Raw genomic sequence first — 17,500 nt, forward strand, 5'->3', positions numbered from 1 at the left:
GCGGAGGAGGAGTGTGGGAGAGTTCCTCCAGATTATACTCACCTCCCGGAAGGCGAACTTCAGCTCTCGCACACCCACCATCTGAGCGGTTTCCTGCAACAACTGGGGGTCATCAGCTCCACAAAGTCATCGAGAAGACACCCAGCCACCAACTGGAAAACAGACCCCCACACAGTTACCCCCTGGGTCAGGGTAATACCCCCACACAGTTACCCCCTGGGTCAGGGTAATACCCCCCACAGTTACCCCCTGCGGTCAGGGTAATACCCCCACACAGTACCCCCTGGAGTCAGGGTAATACCCCCACACAGTCACCCCCCTGGGTCAGCGGTAATACCCCCACACAGTAACCCCTGGGTCAGGGTAATACCACCACACAGTTACCCCCTGGGTCAGGGTAATACCCCCCACACAGTTACCCCCTGGGTCAGGGTAATACCCCCCACACAGTTACCCCCTGGGTCAGGGTAATACCCCCCCACACAGTTACCCCCTGGGTCAGGGTAATACCCCCCACACAGTTACCCCCTGGGTCAGGGTAATACCCCCCACACAGTTACCCCCTGGGTCAGGGTAATACCCCCCCCACAGTTACCCCCTGGGTCAGGGTAATACCCCCCACACAGTTACCCCCTGGGTCAGGGTAATACCCCCCACACAGTTACCCCCTGGGTCAGGGTAATACCCCCACACAGTTACCCCCTGGGTCAGGGTAATACCCCCCACACAGTTACCCCCTGGGTCAGGGTAATACCCCCCACACAGTTACCCCCTGGGTCAGGGTAATACCCCCCACACAGTTACCCCCTGGGTCAGGGTAATACCCCCACACAGTTACCCCCTGGGTCAGGGTAATACCCCCACACAGTTACCCCCTGGGTCAGGGTAATACCCCCCACACAGTTACCCCCTGGGTCAGGGTAATACCCCCACACAGTTACCCCCTGGGTCAGGGTAATACCCCCCACACAGTTACCCCCTGGGTCAGGGTAATACACCCACACAGTTACCCCCTGGGTCAGGGTAATACCCCCACAGTTACCCCCTGGGTCAGGGTAATACCCCCCACACAGTTACCCCCTGGGTCAGGGTAATACCCCCCACACAGTTACCCCCCTGGGTCAGGGTAATACCCCCCCACAGTTACCCCCTGGGTCAGGGTAATACCCCCCCACAGTTACCCCCTGGGTCAGGGTAATACCCCCCACACAGTTACCCCCTGGGTCAGGGTAATACCCCCCACACAGTTACCCCCCTGGGTCAGGTTAATACCCCCCACAGTTACCCCCTGGGTCAGGGTAATACCCCCCACAGTTACCCCCTGGGTCAGGGTAATACCCCCCACACAGTTACCCCCTGGGTCAGGGTAATACCCCCCCCCACAGTTACCCCCTGGGTCAGGGTAATACCCCCCACACAGTTACCCCCTGGGTCAGGGTAATACCCTCCCCCCCACAGTTACCCCCTGGGTCAGGGTAAATCCACAGTTACCCCCTGGGTCAGGTTAACCCCACAGTTACCCCCTGGGTCAGAGTAATACCCCCCACACAGTTACCCCCTGGGTCAGGGTAATACCCCCCACACAGTAACCCCCTGGGTCAGGGTAATCCCCCCACACAGTTACCCCCTGGGTCAGGGTAATACCCCCACACAGTAACCCCCTGGGTCAGGGTAATACCCCCCCACAGTTACCCCCTGGGTCAGGGTAATACCCCCACACAGTAACCCCCTGGGTCAGGGTAATCCCCCCACACAGTTACCCCCTGGGTCAGGGTAATACCCCCACACAGTTACCCCCTGGGTCAGGGTAATACCCCCCACACAGTTACCCCCTGGGTCAGGGTAATACCCCCCACACAGTTACCCCCTGGGTCAGGGTAATACCCCCCACACAGTTACCCCCTGGGTCAGGGTAATACCCCCCACACAGTTACCCCTGGGTCAGGGTAATACCCCCACACAGTTACCCCCTGGGTCAGGGTAATACCCCACTGTTACCCCCTGGGTCAGGGTAATACCCCCACAGTAACCCCCTGGGTCAGGGTAATACCCCCACACAGTTACCCCCTGGGTCAGGGTAATACCCCCACACAGTTACCCCCTGGGTCAGGGTAATACCCCCCACACAGTTACCCCCTGGGTCAGGGTAATACCCCCCACACAGTTACCCCCTGGGTCAGGGTAATACCCCCCACACAGTTACCCCCTGGGTCAGGGTAATACCCCCCACACAGTTACCCCCTGGGTCAGGGTAATACCCCCCACACAGTTACCCCTGGGTCAGGGGAATCCCCCCACACAGTTACCCCCTGGGTCAGGGTAATACCCCCCACACAGTTACCCCCTGAGTCAGAGTAATACCCCCCACAGTTACCCCCTGGGTCAGGGTAAGGACCCCCCACAGTTACCCCCTGGGTCAGGGTAATACCCCCCACACAGTTACCCCCTGGGTCAGGGTAATACCCCCCCACAGTTACCCCCTGGGTCAGGGTAATACCCCCCACACAGTTACCCCCTGGGTCAGGGTAATACCCTCCCCCCCACAGTTACCCCCTGGGTCAGGGTAAATCCACAGTTACCCCCTGGGTCAGGTTAACCCCACAGTTACCCCCTGGGTCAGAGTAATAACCCCACAGTTACCCCCTGGGTCAGGGTAATACCCCCCACAGTTACCCCCTGAGTCAGAGTAATACCCCCACAGTTACCCCCTGGGTCAGGGTAATACCCCCCACAGTTACCCCCTAGGTCAGGGTAAACGCCCACAGTTACTCCGTGGGTCAGGGTAATACCCCCTGGGTCAGGGTAATACCCCCCACAGTTACCCCCTGGGTCAGAGTAATACCCCCACAGTTACCCCCTGGGTCAGAGTAATACCCCCACAGTTACCCCCTGGGTCAGGGTAATACCCCCCACAGTTACCCCCTAGGTCAGGGTAAACGCCCACAGTTACTCCGTGGGTCAGGGTAATACCCCCTGGGTCAGGGTAATACCCCCCACAGTTACCCCCTGGGTCAGAGTAATACCCACAGTTTTACTGACCCAGGAGTGTGTGACGAGGTCAGTGATGGGGGCTGGGGGGAGGGGGAGGTGTGTGGAGGGAGTGTTACTGACCCGGGGGGGGAGGGGTGTAGAGGGAGTGTTACTGACCCGGGGGGGGGGGGTGTAGAGGGAGTGTCACTGACCCAGGGGGGGGAGGGGTGTAGAAGGAGTGTCACTGACCCGGGTGGGGGAGTGTAGAGGGAGTGTTATACACCCGGGGGGGGGGGGTGTAGAGGGAGTGTTATACACCCGGGGGGGGGGTGTAGTGGGAGTGTCACTGACCCCGGGGGGTGTAGAGGAAGTCTGACTGACCCCGGGGGCTGTAGAGGGAGTCTGACTGACCCCGGGAGCTGTAGAGGGAGTCTGACTGACCCCGGGGGGGTGTAGAGGGAGTCTCACTGACCCCGGGGGGGTGTAGAGGGAGTCTCACTGACCCCGGGGGGGGGGGGGGGGGGGGGTGTAGTGGGAGTCTCACTGACCCTGGGGGTGGGGGTGTAGAGAGAGTCTCACTGACCCCGGGGGGAGGGGGGGGGTAGAGGGAGCCTCACTGACCTTGGGGGTGGGGGTGTAGAGGGAGTCTGACTGACCCCGGGGGGGGAGGGGGGTGTAGAGGGAGTCTGACTGACCCCGGGGGGTTTAGAGGGAGTTTCACTGACCCCGGGGGGGGGGAGGGGGGTGTAGAGGAAGTCTGACTGACCCCGGGGGGGGGGGGGGGGGTGTAGAGGGAGTCTGTCTGACCCCGGGGGGGGGGGGGGTGTAGAGGGAGTCTGACGGACCCCAGGGGGTGTAGAGGAAGTCTCACTGACCCGGGGGGTTGGAGGGGGTGTAGAGGGAGTCTCACTGACCCCGGGGGGTGTAGAGGGAGTCTCACTGACCCGGGGGGTTGGAGGGGGTGTAGAGAGTGTCTCACTGACCCCGGGGGGTGTAGAGGGAGTCTCACTGACCCCGGGGGGGGGTGTAGAGGGAGTCTCACTGACCCCGGGGGGGGGTGTAGAGGGAGTCTCACTGACCCCGGGGGGGGGGGGGGGGGTATAAAGGAAGTCTGACTGACCCCCGGGGGGGGGGGTGTAGAGGGAGTCTGACTGACCCCGGGGGGGGGGGGGTGTAGAGGAAGTCTGACTGACCCCGGGGGGTAGAGGGAGTCACTTACGCCTCATTTTAATTTGCTGACTGGTCTCCAGCAGCTCCATCTCTGTCGGCATGTAGCCCATTGTCCTCATACACTCGCCCAGGGCCTTGTAACTGATCAACCCATCCTGGTCTGTGTCAAACTCTCGGAAACATTCCGATATCTCTGGGGGGGAGAGAGACAGGGGGGAACCCCGGAACACAGCAAGGTTAGTGAACAGGGTCCCCGACACACACCCACACACACCCACACACACACACACAGACCCCCACTGTAAACAGGGACCCCGACACACACAAACACACACACACACAGACACACACACAGACCCCCACTGTAAACAGGGACCCCGACACACACAAACACACACACACACAGACCCCCACTGTAAACAGGGTCCCCAACACACACCCACACACACAGACCCCCACTGTAAACAGGGTCCCTGACACACACACACACACACCCACACACACACACACACAGACCCCCACTGTAAACAGGGACCCCGACACACACAAACACACACACACACAGACCCCCACTGTAAACAGGGTCCCCAACACACACACACACACACACACACACACACAGACCCCCACTGTAAACAGGGTCCCCAACACACACACACACACACACACACAGACCCCCACTGTAAACAGGGTCCCCGACACACACACACACACACACACACACAGACCCCCACTGTAAACAGGGTCCCCGAAACACACACACACACACACACACAGACCCCCACTGTAAACAGGGTCCCTGACACACACACACACACACACACACACAGACCCCCACTGTAAACAGGGTCCCTGACACACACACACAGACCCCCACTGTAAACAGGGTCCCTGACACACACACACACACACACACACACAGACCCCCACTGTAAACAGGGTCCCTGACACACACTCACACACACAGACCCCCACTGTAAACAGGGTCCCTGACACACACACACACACACAACTCCCACTGTAATCAGGGTCCCTGACACACACACACACACACAGACCCCCACTGTAAACAGGGTCCCTGACACACACACACACACACACAACCCCCACTGTAATCAGGGTCCCTGACACACACACACACACACAGACCCCCACTGTAAACAGGGTCCCCGACACACACACACACACACACACAGACCCCCACTGTAAACAGGGTCCCTGACACACACACACACACACACACAGACCCCCACTGTAAACAGGGTCCCTGACACACACACACACACACAGACCCCCACTGTAAACAGGGTCCCTGACACACACACACACACACAGACCCCCACTGTAAACAGGGTCCCCGAAACACACACACACACACACACACAGACCCCCACTGTAAACAGGGTCCCCGACACACACACACACACACACAGACCCCCACTGTAAACAGGGTCCCTGACACACACACACACACCCCCACTGTAAACAGGGTCCCCGACACACACCCACACACACACACACAGAGACCCCCACTGTAAACAGGGTCCCTGACACACACTCACACACACAGACCCCCACTGTAAACAGGGTCCCTGACACACACACACACACACAACTCCCACTGTAATCAGGGTCCCTGACACACACACACACACACAGACCCCCACTGTAAACAGGGTCCCTGACACACACACACACACACAACCCCCACTGTAATCAGGGTCCCTGACACACACACACACACACAGACCCCCACTGTAAACAGGGTCCCCGACACACACACACACACACAGACCCCCACTGTAAACAGGGTCCCTGACACACACACACACACACACACAGACCCCCACTGTAAACAGGGTCCCTGACACACACACACACACACAGACCCCCACTGTAAACAGGGTCCCTGACACACACACACACACACAGACCCCCACAGTAAACAGGGTCCCTGACACACACACACACACACAGACCCCCACTGTAAACAGGGTCCCTGACACACACACACACACACACACAGACCCCCACTGTAAACAGGGTCCCTGACACACACACACACACAGACCCCCACTGTAAACAGGGTCCCTGACACACACACACACACACACACACACAGACCCCCACTGTAAACAGGGTCCCTGACACACACACACACACACACACACAGACCCCCACTGTAAACAGGGTCCCTGACACACACACACACACACAGAACCCCACTGTAAACAGGGTCCCCGACACACACACACACACACAGACCCGCCCACTGTAAACAGGGTCCCTGACACACACACACACACACACAGACCCCCACTGTAAACAGGGTCCCTGACACACACACACACACACACAGACCCCCACTGTAAACAGGGTCCCCAACACACACACACACACACACACACACAGACCCCCACTGTAAACAGGGTCCCTGACACACACACACACACACACAGACCCCCACTGTAAACAGGGTCCCCGACACACACACACACACAGACACACACACACACACACACACACACACAGACCCCCACTGTAAACAGGGTCCCTGACACACACACACACACACACACACAGACCCCCACTGTAAACAGGGTCCCTGACACACACACACACACACAGAACCCCACTGTAAACAGGGTCCCCGACACACACACACACACACACACGGACCCGCCCACTGTAAACAGGGTCCCTGACACACACACACACACACACAGACCCCCACTGTAAACAGGGTCCCTGACACACACACACACACACACAGACCCCCACTGTAAACAGGGTCCCCAACACACACACACACACACACACACACACAGACCCCCACTGTAAACAGGGTCCCTGACACACACACACACACACAGACCCCCACTGTAAACAGGGTCCCCGACACACACACACACACAGACACACACACACACACACACAGACCCCCACTGTAAACAGGGTCCCTGACACACACACACACACACACACACACACACACACACAGACCCCCACTGTAAACAGGGTCCCTGACACACACACACAGACCCCCACTGTAAACAGGGTCCCCGACACACACACACACACAGACACCCACACACAGACACCCACACACACATACACACACAGACCCCCACTGTAAACAGGGTCCCTGACACACACACACACACACACAGACCCCCACTGTAAACAGGGTCCCCGACACACACACACACACACACAGATCCGCCCACTGTAAACAGGGTCCCTGACACACACACAGGTCCCTGACACACACACACACACACACACAGACCCCCACTGTAAACAGGGTCCCAGACACACACACACACACACAGACCCCCACTGTAAACAGGGTCCCCGACACACACACACACACACAGACCCCCACTGTAAACAGGGTCCCCGACACACACACACACTCACACAGACCCCCACTGTAAACAGGGTCCCTGACACACAGACACACACACACACACACACAGACTCCCACTGTAAACAGGGTCCCTGACACACACACACACACACACAGACCCCCACTGTAAACAGGGTCCCTGACACACACACACACACACACACAGACCCCCACTGTAAACAGGGTCCCACATACACACACACACACACAGACCCCCACTGTAAACAGGGTCCCTGACACACACACAGACCCCCACTGTAAACAGGGTCCCCGACACACACACACACACACAGACCCCCACTGTAAACAGGGTCCCCAACACACACACACACACACACACACACAGACCCCCACTGTAAACAGGGTCCCTGACACACACACACACACACACAGACCCCCACTGTAAACAGGGTCCCCGACACACACACACACACAGACACACACACACACACACACACACACACACACACAGACCCCCACTGTAAACAGGGTCCCTGACACACACACACACACACACACACAGACCCCCACTGTAAACAGGGTCCCTGACACACACACACACACACAGAACCCCACTGTAAACAGGGTCCCCGACACACACACACACACACACGGACCCGCCCACTGTAAACAGGGTCCCTGACACACACACACACACACACAGACCCCCACTGTAAACAGGGTCCCTGACACACACACACACACACACAGACCCCCACTGTAAACAGGGTCCCCAACACACACACACACACACACACACACAGACCCCCACTGTAAACAGGGTCCCTGACACACACACACACACACAGACCCCCACTGTAAACAGGGTCCCCGACACACACACACACACAGACACACACACACACACACACATACACACACACACACACAGACCCCCACTGTAAACAGGGTCCCTGACACACACACACACACACACACACACACACACAGACCCCCACTGTAAACAGGGTCCCTGACACACACACACAGACCCCCACTGTAAACAGGGTCCCCGACACACACACACACACAGACACCCACACACAGACACCCACACACACATACACACACAGACCCCCACTGTAAACAGGGTCCCTGACACACACACACACACACACAGACCCCCACTGTAAACAGGGTCCCCGACACACACACACACACACACAGATCCGCCCACTGTAAACAGGGTCCCTGACACACACACAGGTCCCTGACACACACACACACACACACACAGACCCCCACTGTAAACAGGGTCCCAGACACACACACACACACACAGACCCCCACTGTAAACAGGGTCCCCGACACACACACACACACACAGACCCCCACTGTAAACAGGGTCCCCGACACACACACACACTCACACAGACCCCCACTGTAAACAGGGTCCCTGACACACAGACACACACACACACACACACAGACTCCCACTGTAAACAGGGTCCCCGACACACACACACACACACAGACCCCCACTGTAAACAGGGTCCCTGACACACACACACACACACACAGACCCCCACTGTAAACAGGGTCCCTGACACACACACACACACACACAGACCCCCACTGTAAACAGGGTCCCCAACACACACACACACACAGACCCCCACTGTAAACAGGGTCCCTGACACACACACACACACTCACACAGACCCCCACTGTAAACAGGGTCCCACACACACACACACACACACAGACCCCCACTGTAAACAGGGTCCCTGACACACACACACACACACACACACAGACCCCCACTGTAAACAGGGTCCCCAACACACACACACACACACAGACCCCCACTGTAAACAGGGTCCCACACACACACACACACACACACAGAGACCCCCACTGTAAACAGGGTCCCTGACACACACACACACACACAGACCCCCACTGTAAACAGGGTCCCTGACACACACACACACACTCACACAGACCCCCACTGTAAACAGGGTCCCACACACACACACAGACCCCCACTGTAAACAGGGTCCCTGACACACACACACACACACACACACACACACAGACCCCCACTGTAAACAGGGTCCCTGACACACACACACACACACAGAGACCCCCACTGTAAACAGGGTCCCCAACACACACACACACACAGACCCCCACTGTAAACAGGGTCCCACACACACACACACACACACACAGACCCCCACTGTAAACAGGGTCCCTGACACACACACACACACACACACACACACAGAGACCCCCACTGTAAACAGGGTCCCCAACACACACACACACACAGACCCCCACTGTAAACAGGGTCCCCAACACACACACACACTCACACAGACCCCCACTGTAAACAGGGTCCCACACACACACACACACACACAGACCCGCCCACTGTAAACAGGGTCCCCAACACACACACACACACACACACAGACCCCCACTGTAAACAGGGTCCCCAACACACACACACACACTCACACAGACCCCCACTGTAAACAGGGTCCCACACACACACACACACACACAGACCCCCACTGTAAACAGGGTCCCTGACACACACACACACACACACACACACAGACCCCCACTGTAAACAGGGTCCCTGACACACACACACACACACACACACAGAACCCCACTGTAAACAGGGTCCCCGACACACACACACACACACACACACAGACCCGCCCACTGTAAACAGGGTCCCTGACACACACACACACACACACACAGACCCCCACTGTAAACAGGGTCCCCGACACACACACACACACAGACACACACAGACACACACACACACACATACACACACACACACACAGACCCCCACTGTAAACAGGGTCCCTGACACACACACACACAGACCCCCACTGTAAACAGGGTCCCTGACACACACACACAGACCCCCACTGTAAACAGGGTCCCCGACACACACACACACACACAGACACCCACACACACACACACACACACACATACACACACACACACACAGACCCCCACTGTAAACAGGGTCCCTGACACACACACACAGACCCCCACTGTAAACAGGGTCCCCGACACACACACACACACAGACACCCACACACACACACACACAGACCCCCACTGTAAACAGGGTCCCCGACACACACACACACACACAGACCCGCCCACTGTAAACAGGGTCCCTGACACACACACACACACACGCACACAGACCCCCACTGTAAACAGGGTCCCAGATACACACACACACACACACACACACACACAGACCCCCACTGTAAACAGGGTCCCCGACACACACACACACTCACACAGACCCCCACTGTAAACAGGGTCCCAGACACACTCACACACACACACACACACAGACCCCCACTGTAAACAGGGTCCCCGACACACACATACACACACACAGACCCCCACTGTAAACAGGGTCCCAGACACACACACACACACACACACACACAGACCCCCACTGTAAACAGGGTCCCCGACACACACACACACTCACACAGACCCCCACTGTAAACAGGGTCCCTGACACACAGACACACACACACACACAGACCCCCACTGTAAACAGGGTCCCCGACACACACACACACACACACAGACCCCCACAGTAAACAGGGTCCCTGACACACACATACACACACAGACCCCCACTGTAAACAGGGTCCCTGACACACACACACACACACACACACACACACACACACAGACCCCCACTGTAAACAGGGTCCCTGACACACACACACACACAGACCCCCACTGTAAACAGGGTCCCTGAAACACACACACACACACACACACACACACAGACCCCCACTGTAAACAGGGTCCCTGACACACACACACACACACACACAGACCCCCACTGTAAACAGGGTCCCTGACACACACACACACACACACACACACACACAGACTCCCACTGTAAACAGGGTCCCTGACACACACACACACACACACACAGACCCCCACTGTAAACAGGGTCCCTGACACACACACAAAGACCCCCACTGTAAACAGGGTCCCTGACACACACACACACACAGACCCCCACTGTAAACAGGGTCCCCGACACACACACAAAGACCCCCACTGTAAACAGGGTCCCTGACACACACACACACACACACACACACAGACCCCCACTGTTAACAGGGTCCCCGACACTCACACACACACACACACAGACCCCCACTGTAAACAGGGTCCCTGACACACACACACTCACACAGACCCCCACTGTAAACAGGGTCCCTGACACACACACACACACACACACAGAGAGACCCCCACTGTGAACAGGGTCCCTGACACACACACACACAGACTCCCACTGTAAACAGGGTCCCTGACACACACACACACACACAGACCCCCACTGTAAACAGGGTCCCTGACACACACACACACACACAGACCCCCACTGTAAACAGGGTCCCCGACACACACACACAGACCCCCACTGTGAACAGGGTCCCTGACACACACACACACACACACACACAGACCCCCACTGTAAACAGGGTCCCTGACACACACACACACACACACACACACAGACCCCCACTGTAAACAGGGTCCCTGACACACACACACACAGACCCCCACTGTAAACAGGGTCCCCGACACACACACACACACACACACAGACCCCCACTGTAAACAGGGTCCCCGACACACACACACACACACAGACCCCCACTGTAAACAGGGTCCCTGACACACACACACACACACACACACAGACCCCCACTGTAAACAGGGTCCCTGACACACACACACACAGACTCCCACTGTAAACAGGGTCCCTGACACACACACACACACAGACAGACCCCCACTGTAAACAGGGTCCCCGGCACACACACACACACACAGACCCCCACTGTAAACAGGGTCCCTGACACACACACACACACACACAGACCCCCACTGTAAACAGGGTCCCTGACACACACACACACACACACACACAGACCCCCACTGTAAACAGGGTCCCTGACACACACACACACACTGACCCCCACTGTAAACAGGGTCCCTGACACACACACACACACACACACACACACACACAGACCCCCACTGTAAACAGGGTCCCTGACACACACACACACACACACACACACACAGACCCCCACTGTAAACAGGGTCCCTGACACACACACACACACACACACACAGGCCCCCACTGTAAACAGGGTCCCTGACACACACACACACACACACACAGACCCCCACTGTAAACAGGGTGCCTGACACACACACACACACACACACACTGACCCCCACTGTAAACAGGGTCCCTGACACACACACACACACACAGGCCCCCACTCTAAACAGGGTCCCTGACACACACACACACACACACACACACACACACAGACCCCCACTGTAAACAGGGTCCCTGACACACACACAGACCCCCACTGTAAACTGGGTCCCTGACACACACACACACACACACACAGACCCCCACTGTAAACAGGGTCCCTGACACACACACACACACAGACCCCCACTGTAAACAGGGTCCCTGACACACACACACACACACACACACACACAGACCCCCACTGTAAACAGGGTCCCTAACACACACACACACACACACACACACACACACAGACCCCCACTGTAAACAGGGTCCCTGACACACACACACTCACACACACACACAGAGAGACCCCCACTGTAAACAGGGTCCCCGACACACACACACACACACACACACAGACCCCCACTGTAAACAGGGTCCCTGACACACACACACACACACACACAGACCCCCACTGTAAACAGGGTCCCTGACACACACACACACACACACACTCACACACACATACCCCCACTGTAAACAGGGTCCCTGACACACACACACACACACACACAGACCCCCACTGTAAACAGGGTCCCTGACACACACACACACACACAGAGAGACCCCCACTGTAAACAGGGTCCCCAACACACTCACACACACAGACCCCCACTGTAAACAGGGTCCCTGACACACACACACACACACACACACACACACACATACCCCCACTGTAAACAGGGTCCCTGACACACACACACTCACACACACACACAGAGACCCCCACTGTAAACAGGGTCCCCAACACACACACACACACACACACACACACAGACCCCCACTGTAAACAGGGTCCCTGACACACACACACACACACACAGAGACCCCCACTGTAAACAGGGTCCCCAACACACACACACACACACAGACCCCCACTGTAAACAGGGTCCCTGACACACACACACACACACAGAGAGACCCCCACTGTAAACAGGGTCCCCAACACACACACACACACAGACCCCCACTGTAAACAGGGTCCCTGACACACACACACTCACACACACACACAGAGACCCCCACTGTAAACAGGGTCCCCGACACACACACACACACACACACAGACCCCCACTGTAAACAGGGTCCCTGACACACACACACACTCACACAGACCCCCACTGTAAACAGGGTCCCTGACACACACACACACACACAGACAGACCCCCACTGTAAACAGGGTCCCTGACACACACACACACACAGACCCCCACTGTAAACAGGGTCCCCGACACACACACACACACACACACACACAGACCCCCCACTGTAAACAGGGTCCCTGACACACACACACACACACACAGACCCCCACTGTTAACAGGGTCCCTGACACACACACACACACACACACACACACACACACAGAACCCCACTGTAAACAGGGTCCCTGACACACACACACACACACACAGACCCCCACTGTAAACAGGGTCCCTGACACACACACACACACACACACACACACACACACAGACCCCCACTGTAAACAGGGTCCCTCACACACACACACACACACACACACACAGACCCCCCACTGTAAACAGGGTCCCCGACACACACACACACACACAGACCCCCCACTGTAAACAGGGTCCCTCACACACACACACACAGACCCCCACTGTAAACAGGGTCCCCAACACACACACACACACACACACACACACACAGACCCCCCACTGTAAACAGGGTCCCTGACACACACACACACACACACACACACAGACCCCCACTGTAAACAGGGTCCCTGACACACACACACACAGACCCCCACTGTAAACAGGGTCCCTGACACACACACACACACACACACACACACACACAGACCCCCACTGTAAAGAGGGTCCCTGACACACACACACACACACACACAGACCCCCACTGTAAACAGGGTCCCTGACACACACACACACACAGACCCCCACTGTAAACAGGGTCTCCGACACACACACACACACAGACCCCCACTGTAAACAGGGTCCCTGACACACACATACACACACACAGACCCCCACTGTAAACAGGGTCCCTGACACACACACACACACACACACACACACAGACCCCCACTGTAAACAGGGTCCCTGACACACACACACACACACACAGACCCCCACTGTAAACAGGGTCCCTGACACACACACACACAGACCCCCACTGTAAACAGGGTCCCTGACACACACACACACACACACACAGACCCCCACTGTAAACAGGGTCCCCAACACACACACACACACAGACCCCCACTGTAAACAGGGTCCCCAACACACACACACACACACACACACAGACCCCCACTGTAAAGAGGGTCCCTGACACACACACACACACACAGACCCCCACTGTAAACAGGGTCCCTGACACACACACACAGACTGTAAACAGGGTCCCCGACACACACACACACACACACACACACAGACCCCCACTGTAAACAGGGTCCCTGACACACACACACACACACACACACAGACCCCCACTGTAAACAGGGTCCCCAACACACACACACACAGACCCCCACTGTAAACAGGGTCCCTGACACACACACACACACACAGACCCCCACTGTAAACAGGGTCCCTGACACACACACACACACACACACAGACCCCCACTGTAAACAGGGTCCCTGACACACACACACACACACACACACACAGACCCCCACTGTAAACAGGGTCCCCGACACACACACACACACACACACAGACCCCCACTGTAAACAGGGTCCCCGACACACACACACACACAGACCCCCACTGTAAACAGGGTCCCCGACTCACACACACACACACACACACACACAGACCCCCACTGTAAACAGGGTCCCTGACACACACACACTCACACACACACACACAGAGACCCCCACTGTAAACAGGGTCCCCGACACACACACACACACACACACACACAGACCCCCACTGTAAACAGGGTCCCTGACACACACACACACTCACACAGACCCCCACTGTAAACAGGGTCCCTGACACACACACACACAGACCCCCACTGTAAACAGGGTCCCCGACACACACACACACACACACACAGACCCCCACTGTAAACAGGGTCCCTGACACACACACACACAGACTCCCACTGTAAACAGGGTCCCCAACACACACACACACACAGACCCCCACTGTAAACAGGGTCCCCAACACACACACACACACACACACACACAGACCCCCACTGTAAACAGGGTCCCTGACACACACACACACAGACTCCCACTGTAAACAGGGTCCCTGACACACACACACACACACAGACCCCCACTGTAAACAGGGTCCCTGACACACACACACACACACACACACAGACCCCCACTGTAAACAGGGTCCCACACACACACACACACACACAGACCCGCCCACTGTAAACAGGGTCCCTGACACACACACAGACCCCCACTGTAAACAGGGTCCCCGACACACACACACACACACAGACCCCCACTGTAAACAGGGTCCCTGACACACACACACACACACACACACAGACCCCCACTGTAAACAGGGTCCCTGACACACACACACACACACACAGACCCCCACTGTAAACAGGGTCCCCAACACACACACACACACAGACCCCCACTGTAAACAGGGTCCCCAACACACACACACACACAGACCCCCACTGTAAACAGGGTCCCTGACACACACACACACACTCACACAGACCCCCACTGTAAACAGGGTCCCACACACACACACAGACCCCCACTGTAAACAGGGTCCCTGACACACACACACACACACACACAGACCCCCACTGTAAACAGGGTCCCACACACACACACACACACACACACCCCCACTGTAAACAGGGTCCCTGACACACACACACACACACACACACAGACCCCCACTGTAAACAGGGTCCCCGACACACACACACACACAGACCCCCACTGTAAACAGGGTCCCCAACACACACACACAGACCCCCACTGTAAACAGGGTCCCACACACACACACACACACACACACACACACACACACAGAGACGCCCACTGTAAACAGGGTCCCTGACACACACACACACACACACACACACAGACCCCCACTGTAAACAGGGTCCCTGACACACACACACACACTCACACAGACCCCCACTGTAAACAGGGTCCCACACACACACACAGACCCCCACTGTAAACAGGGTCCCTGACACACACACACACACACACACAGACCCCCACTGTAAACAGGGTCCCTGACACACACACACACACACAGAGACCCCCACTGTAAACAGGGTCCCCAACACACACACACACACAGACCCCCACTGTAAACAGGGTCCCACACACACACACACACACACACACACACAGAGACCCCCACTGTAAACAGGGTCCCTGACACACACACACACACACACACACACAGAGACCCCCACTGTAAACAGGGTCCCCAACACACACACACACACAGACCCCCACTGTAAACAGGGTCCCCAACACACACACACACTCACACAGACCCCCACTGTAAACAGGGTCCCACACACACACACACACACACAGACCCCCACTGTAAACAGGGTCCCCAACACACACACACACA

The 17,500-nt window shown here is 56.9% G+C and overlaps 1 protein-coding gene across 1 annotated transcript in view; it reads right to left on the bottom strand.

Moving 5' to 3' along the window:
* Positions 1-42: 42 nt before the first annotated feature.
* Positions 43-17,500, bottom strand: part of LOC140473143 (uncharacterized) — a 74,873-nt gene continuing 57,415 nt past the window's right edge. Inside the window, exons 4-5 of the mRNA XM_072567561.1 lie at positions 4,190-4,333; positions 43-152 (exon numbers count right to left, since the gene is read on the bottom strand). Of these exons, the coding sequence (XP_072423662.1) occupies positions 127-152; positions 4,190-4,333 (170 nt within the window). The 3' untranslated portion in view covers positions 43-126. The remainder of the gene's footprint in view (positions 153-4,189; positions 4,334-17,500) is intronic.

This window comes from Chiloscyllium punctatum, unplaced genomic scaffold (genome assembly GCF_047496795.1).
Source record: "Chiloscyllium punctatum isolate Juve2018m unplaced genomic scaffold, sChiPun1.3 scaffold_532, whole genome shotgun sequence".
Classification (NCBI taxonomy): Eukaryota; Metazoa; Chordata; class Chondrichthyes; order Orectolobiformes; family Hemiscylliidae; genus Chiloscyllium; species Chiloscyllium punctatum.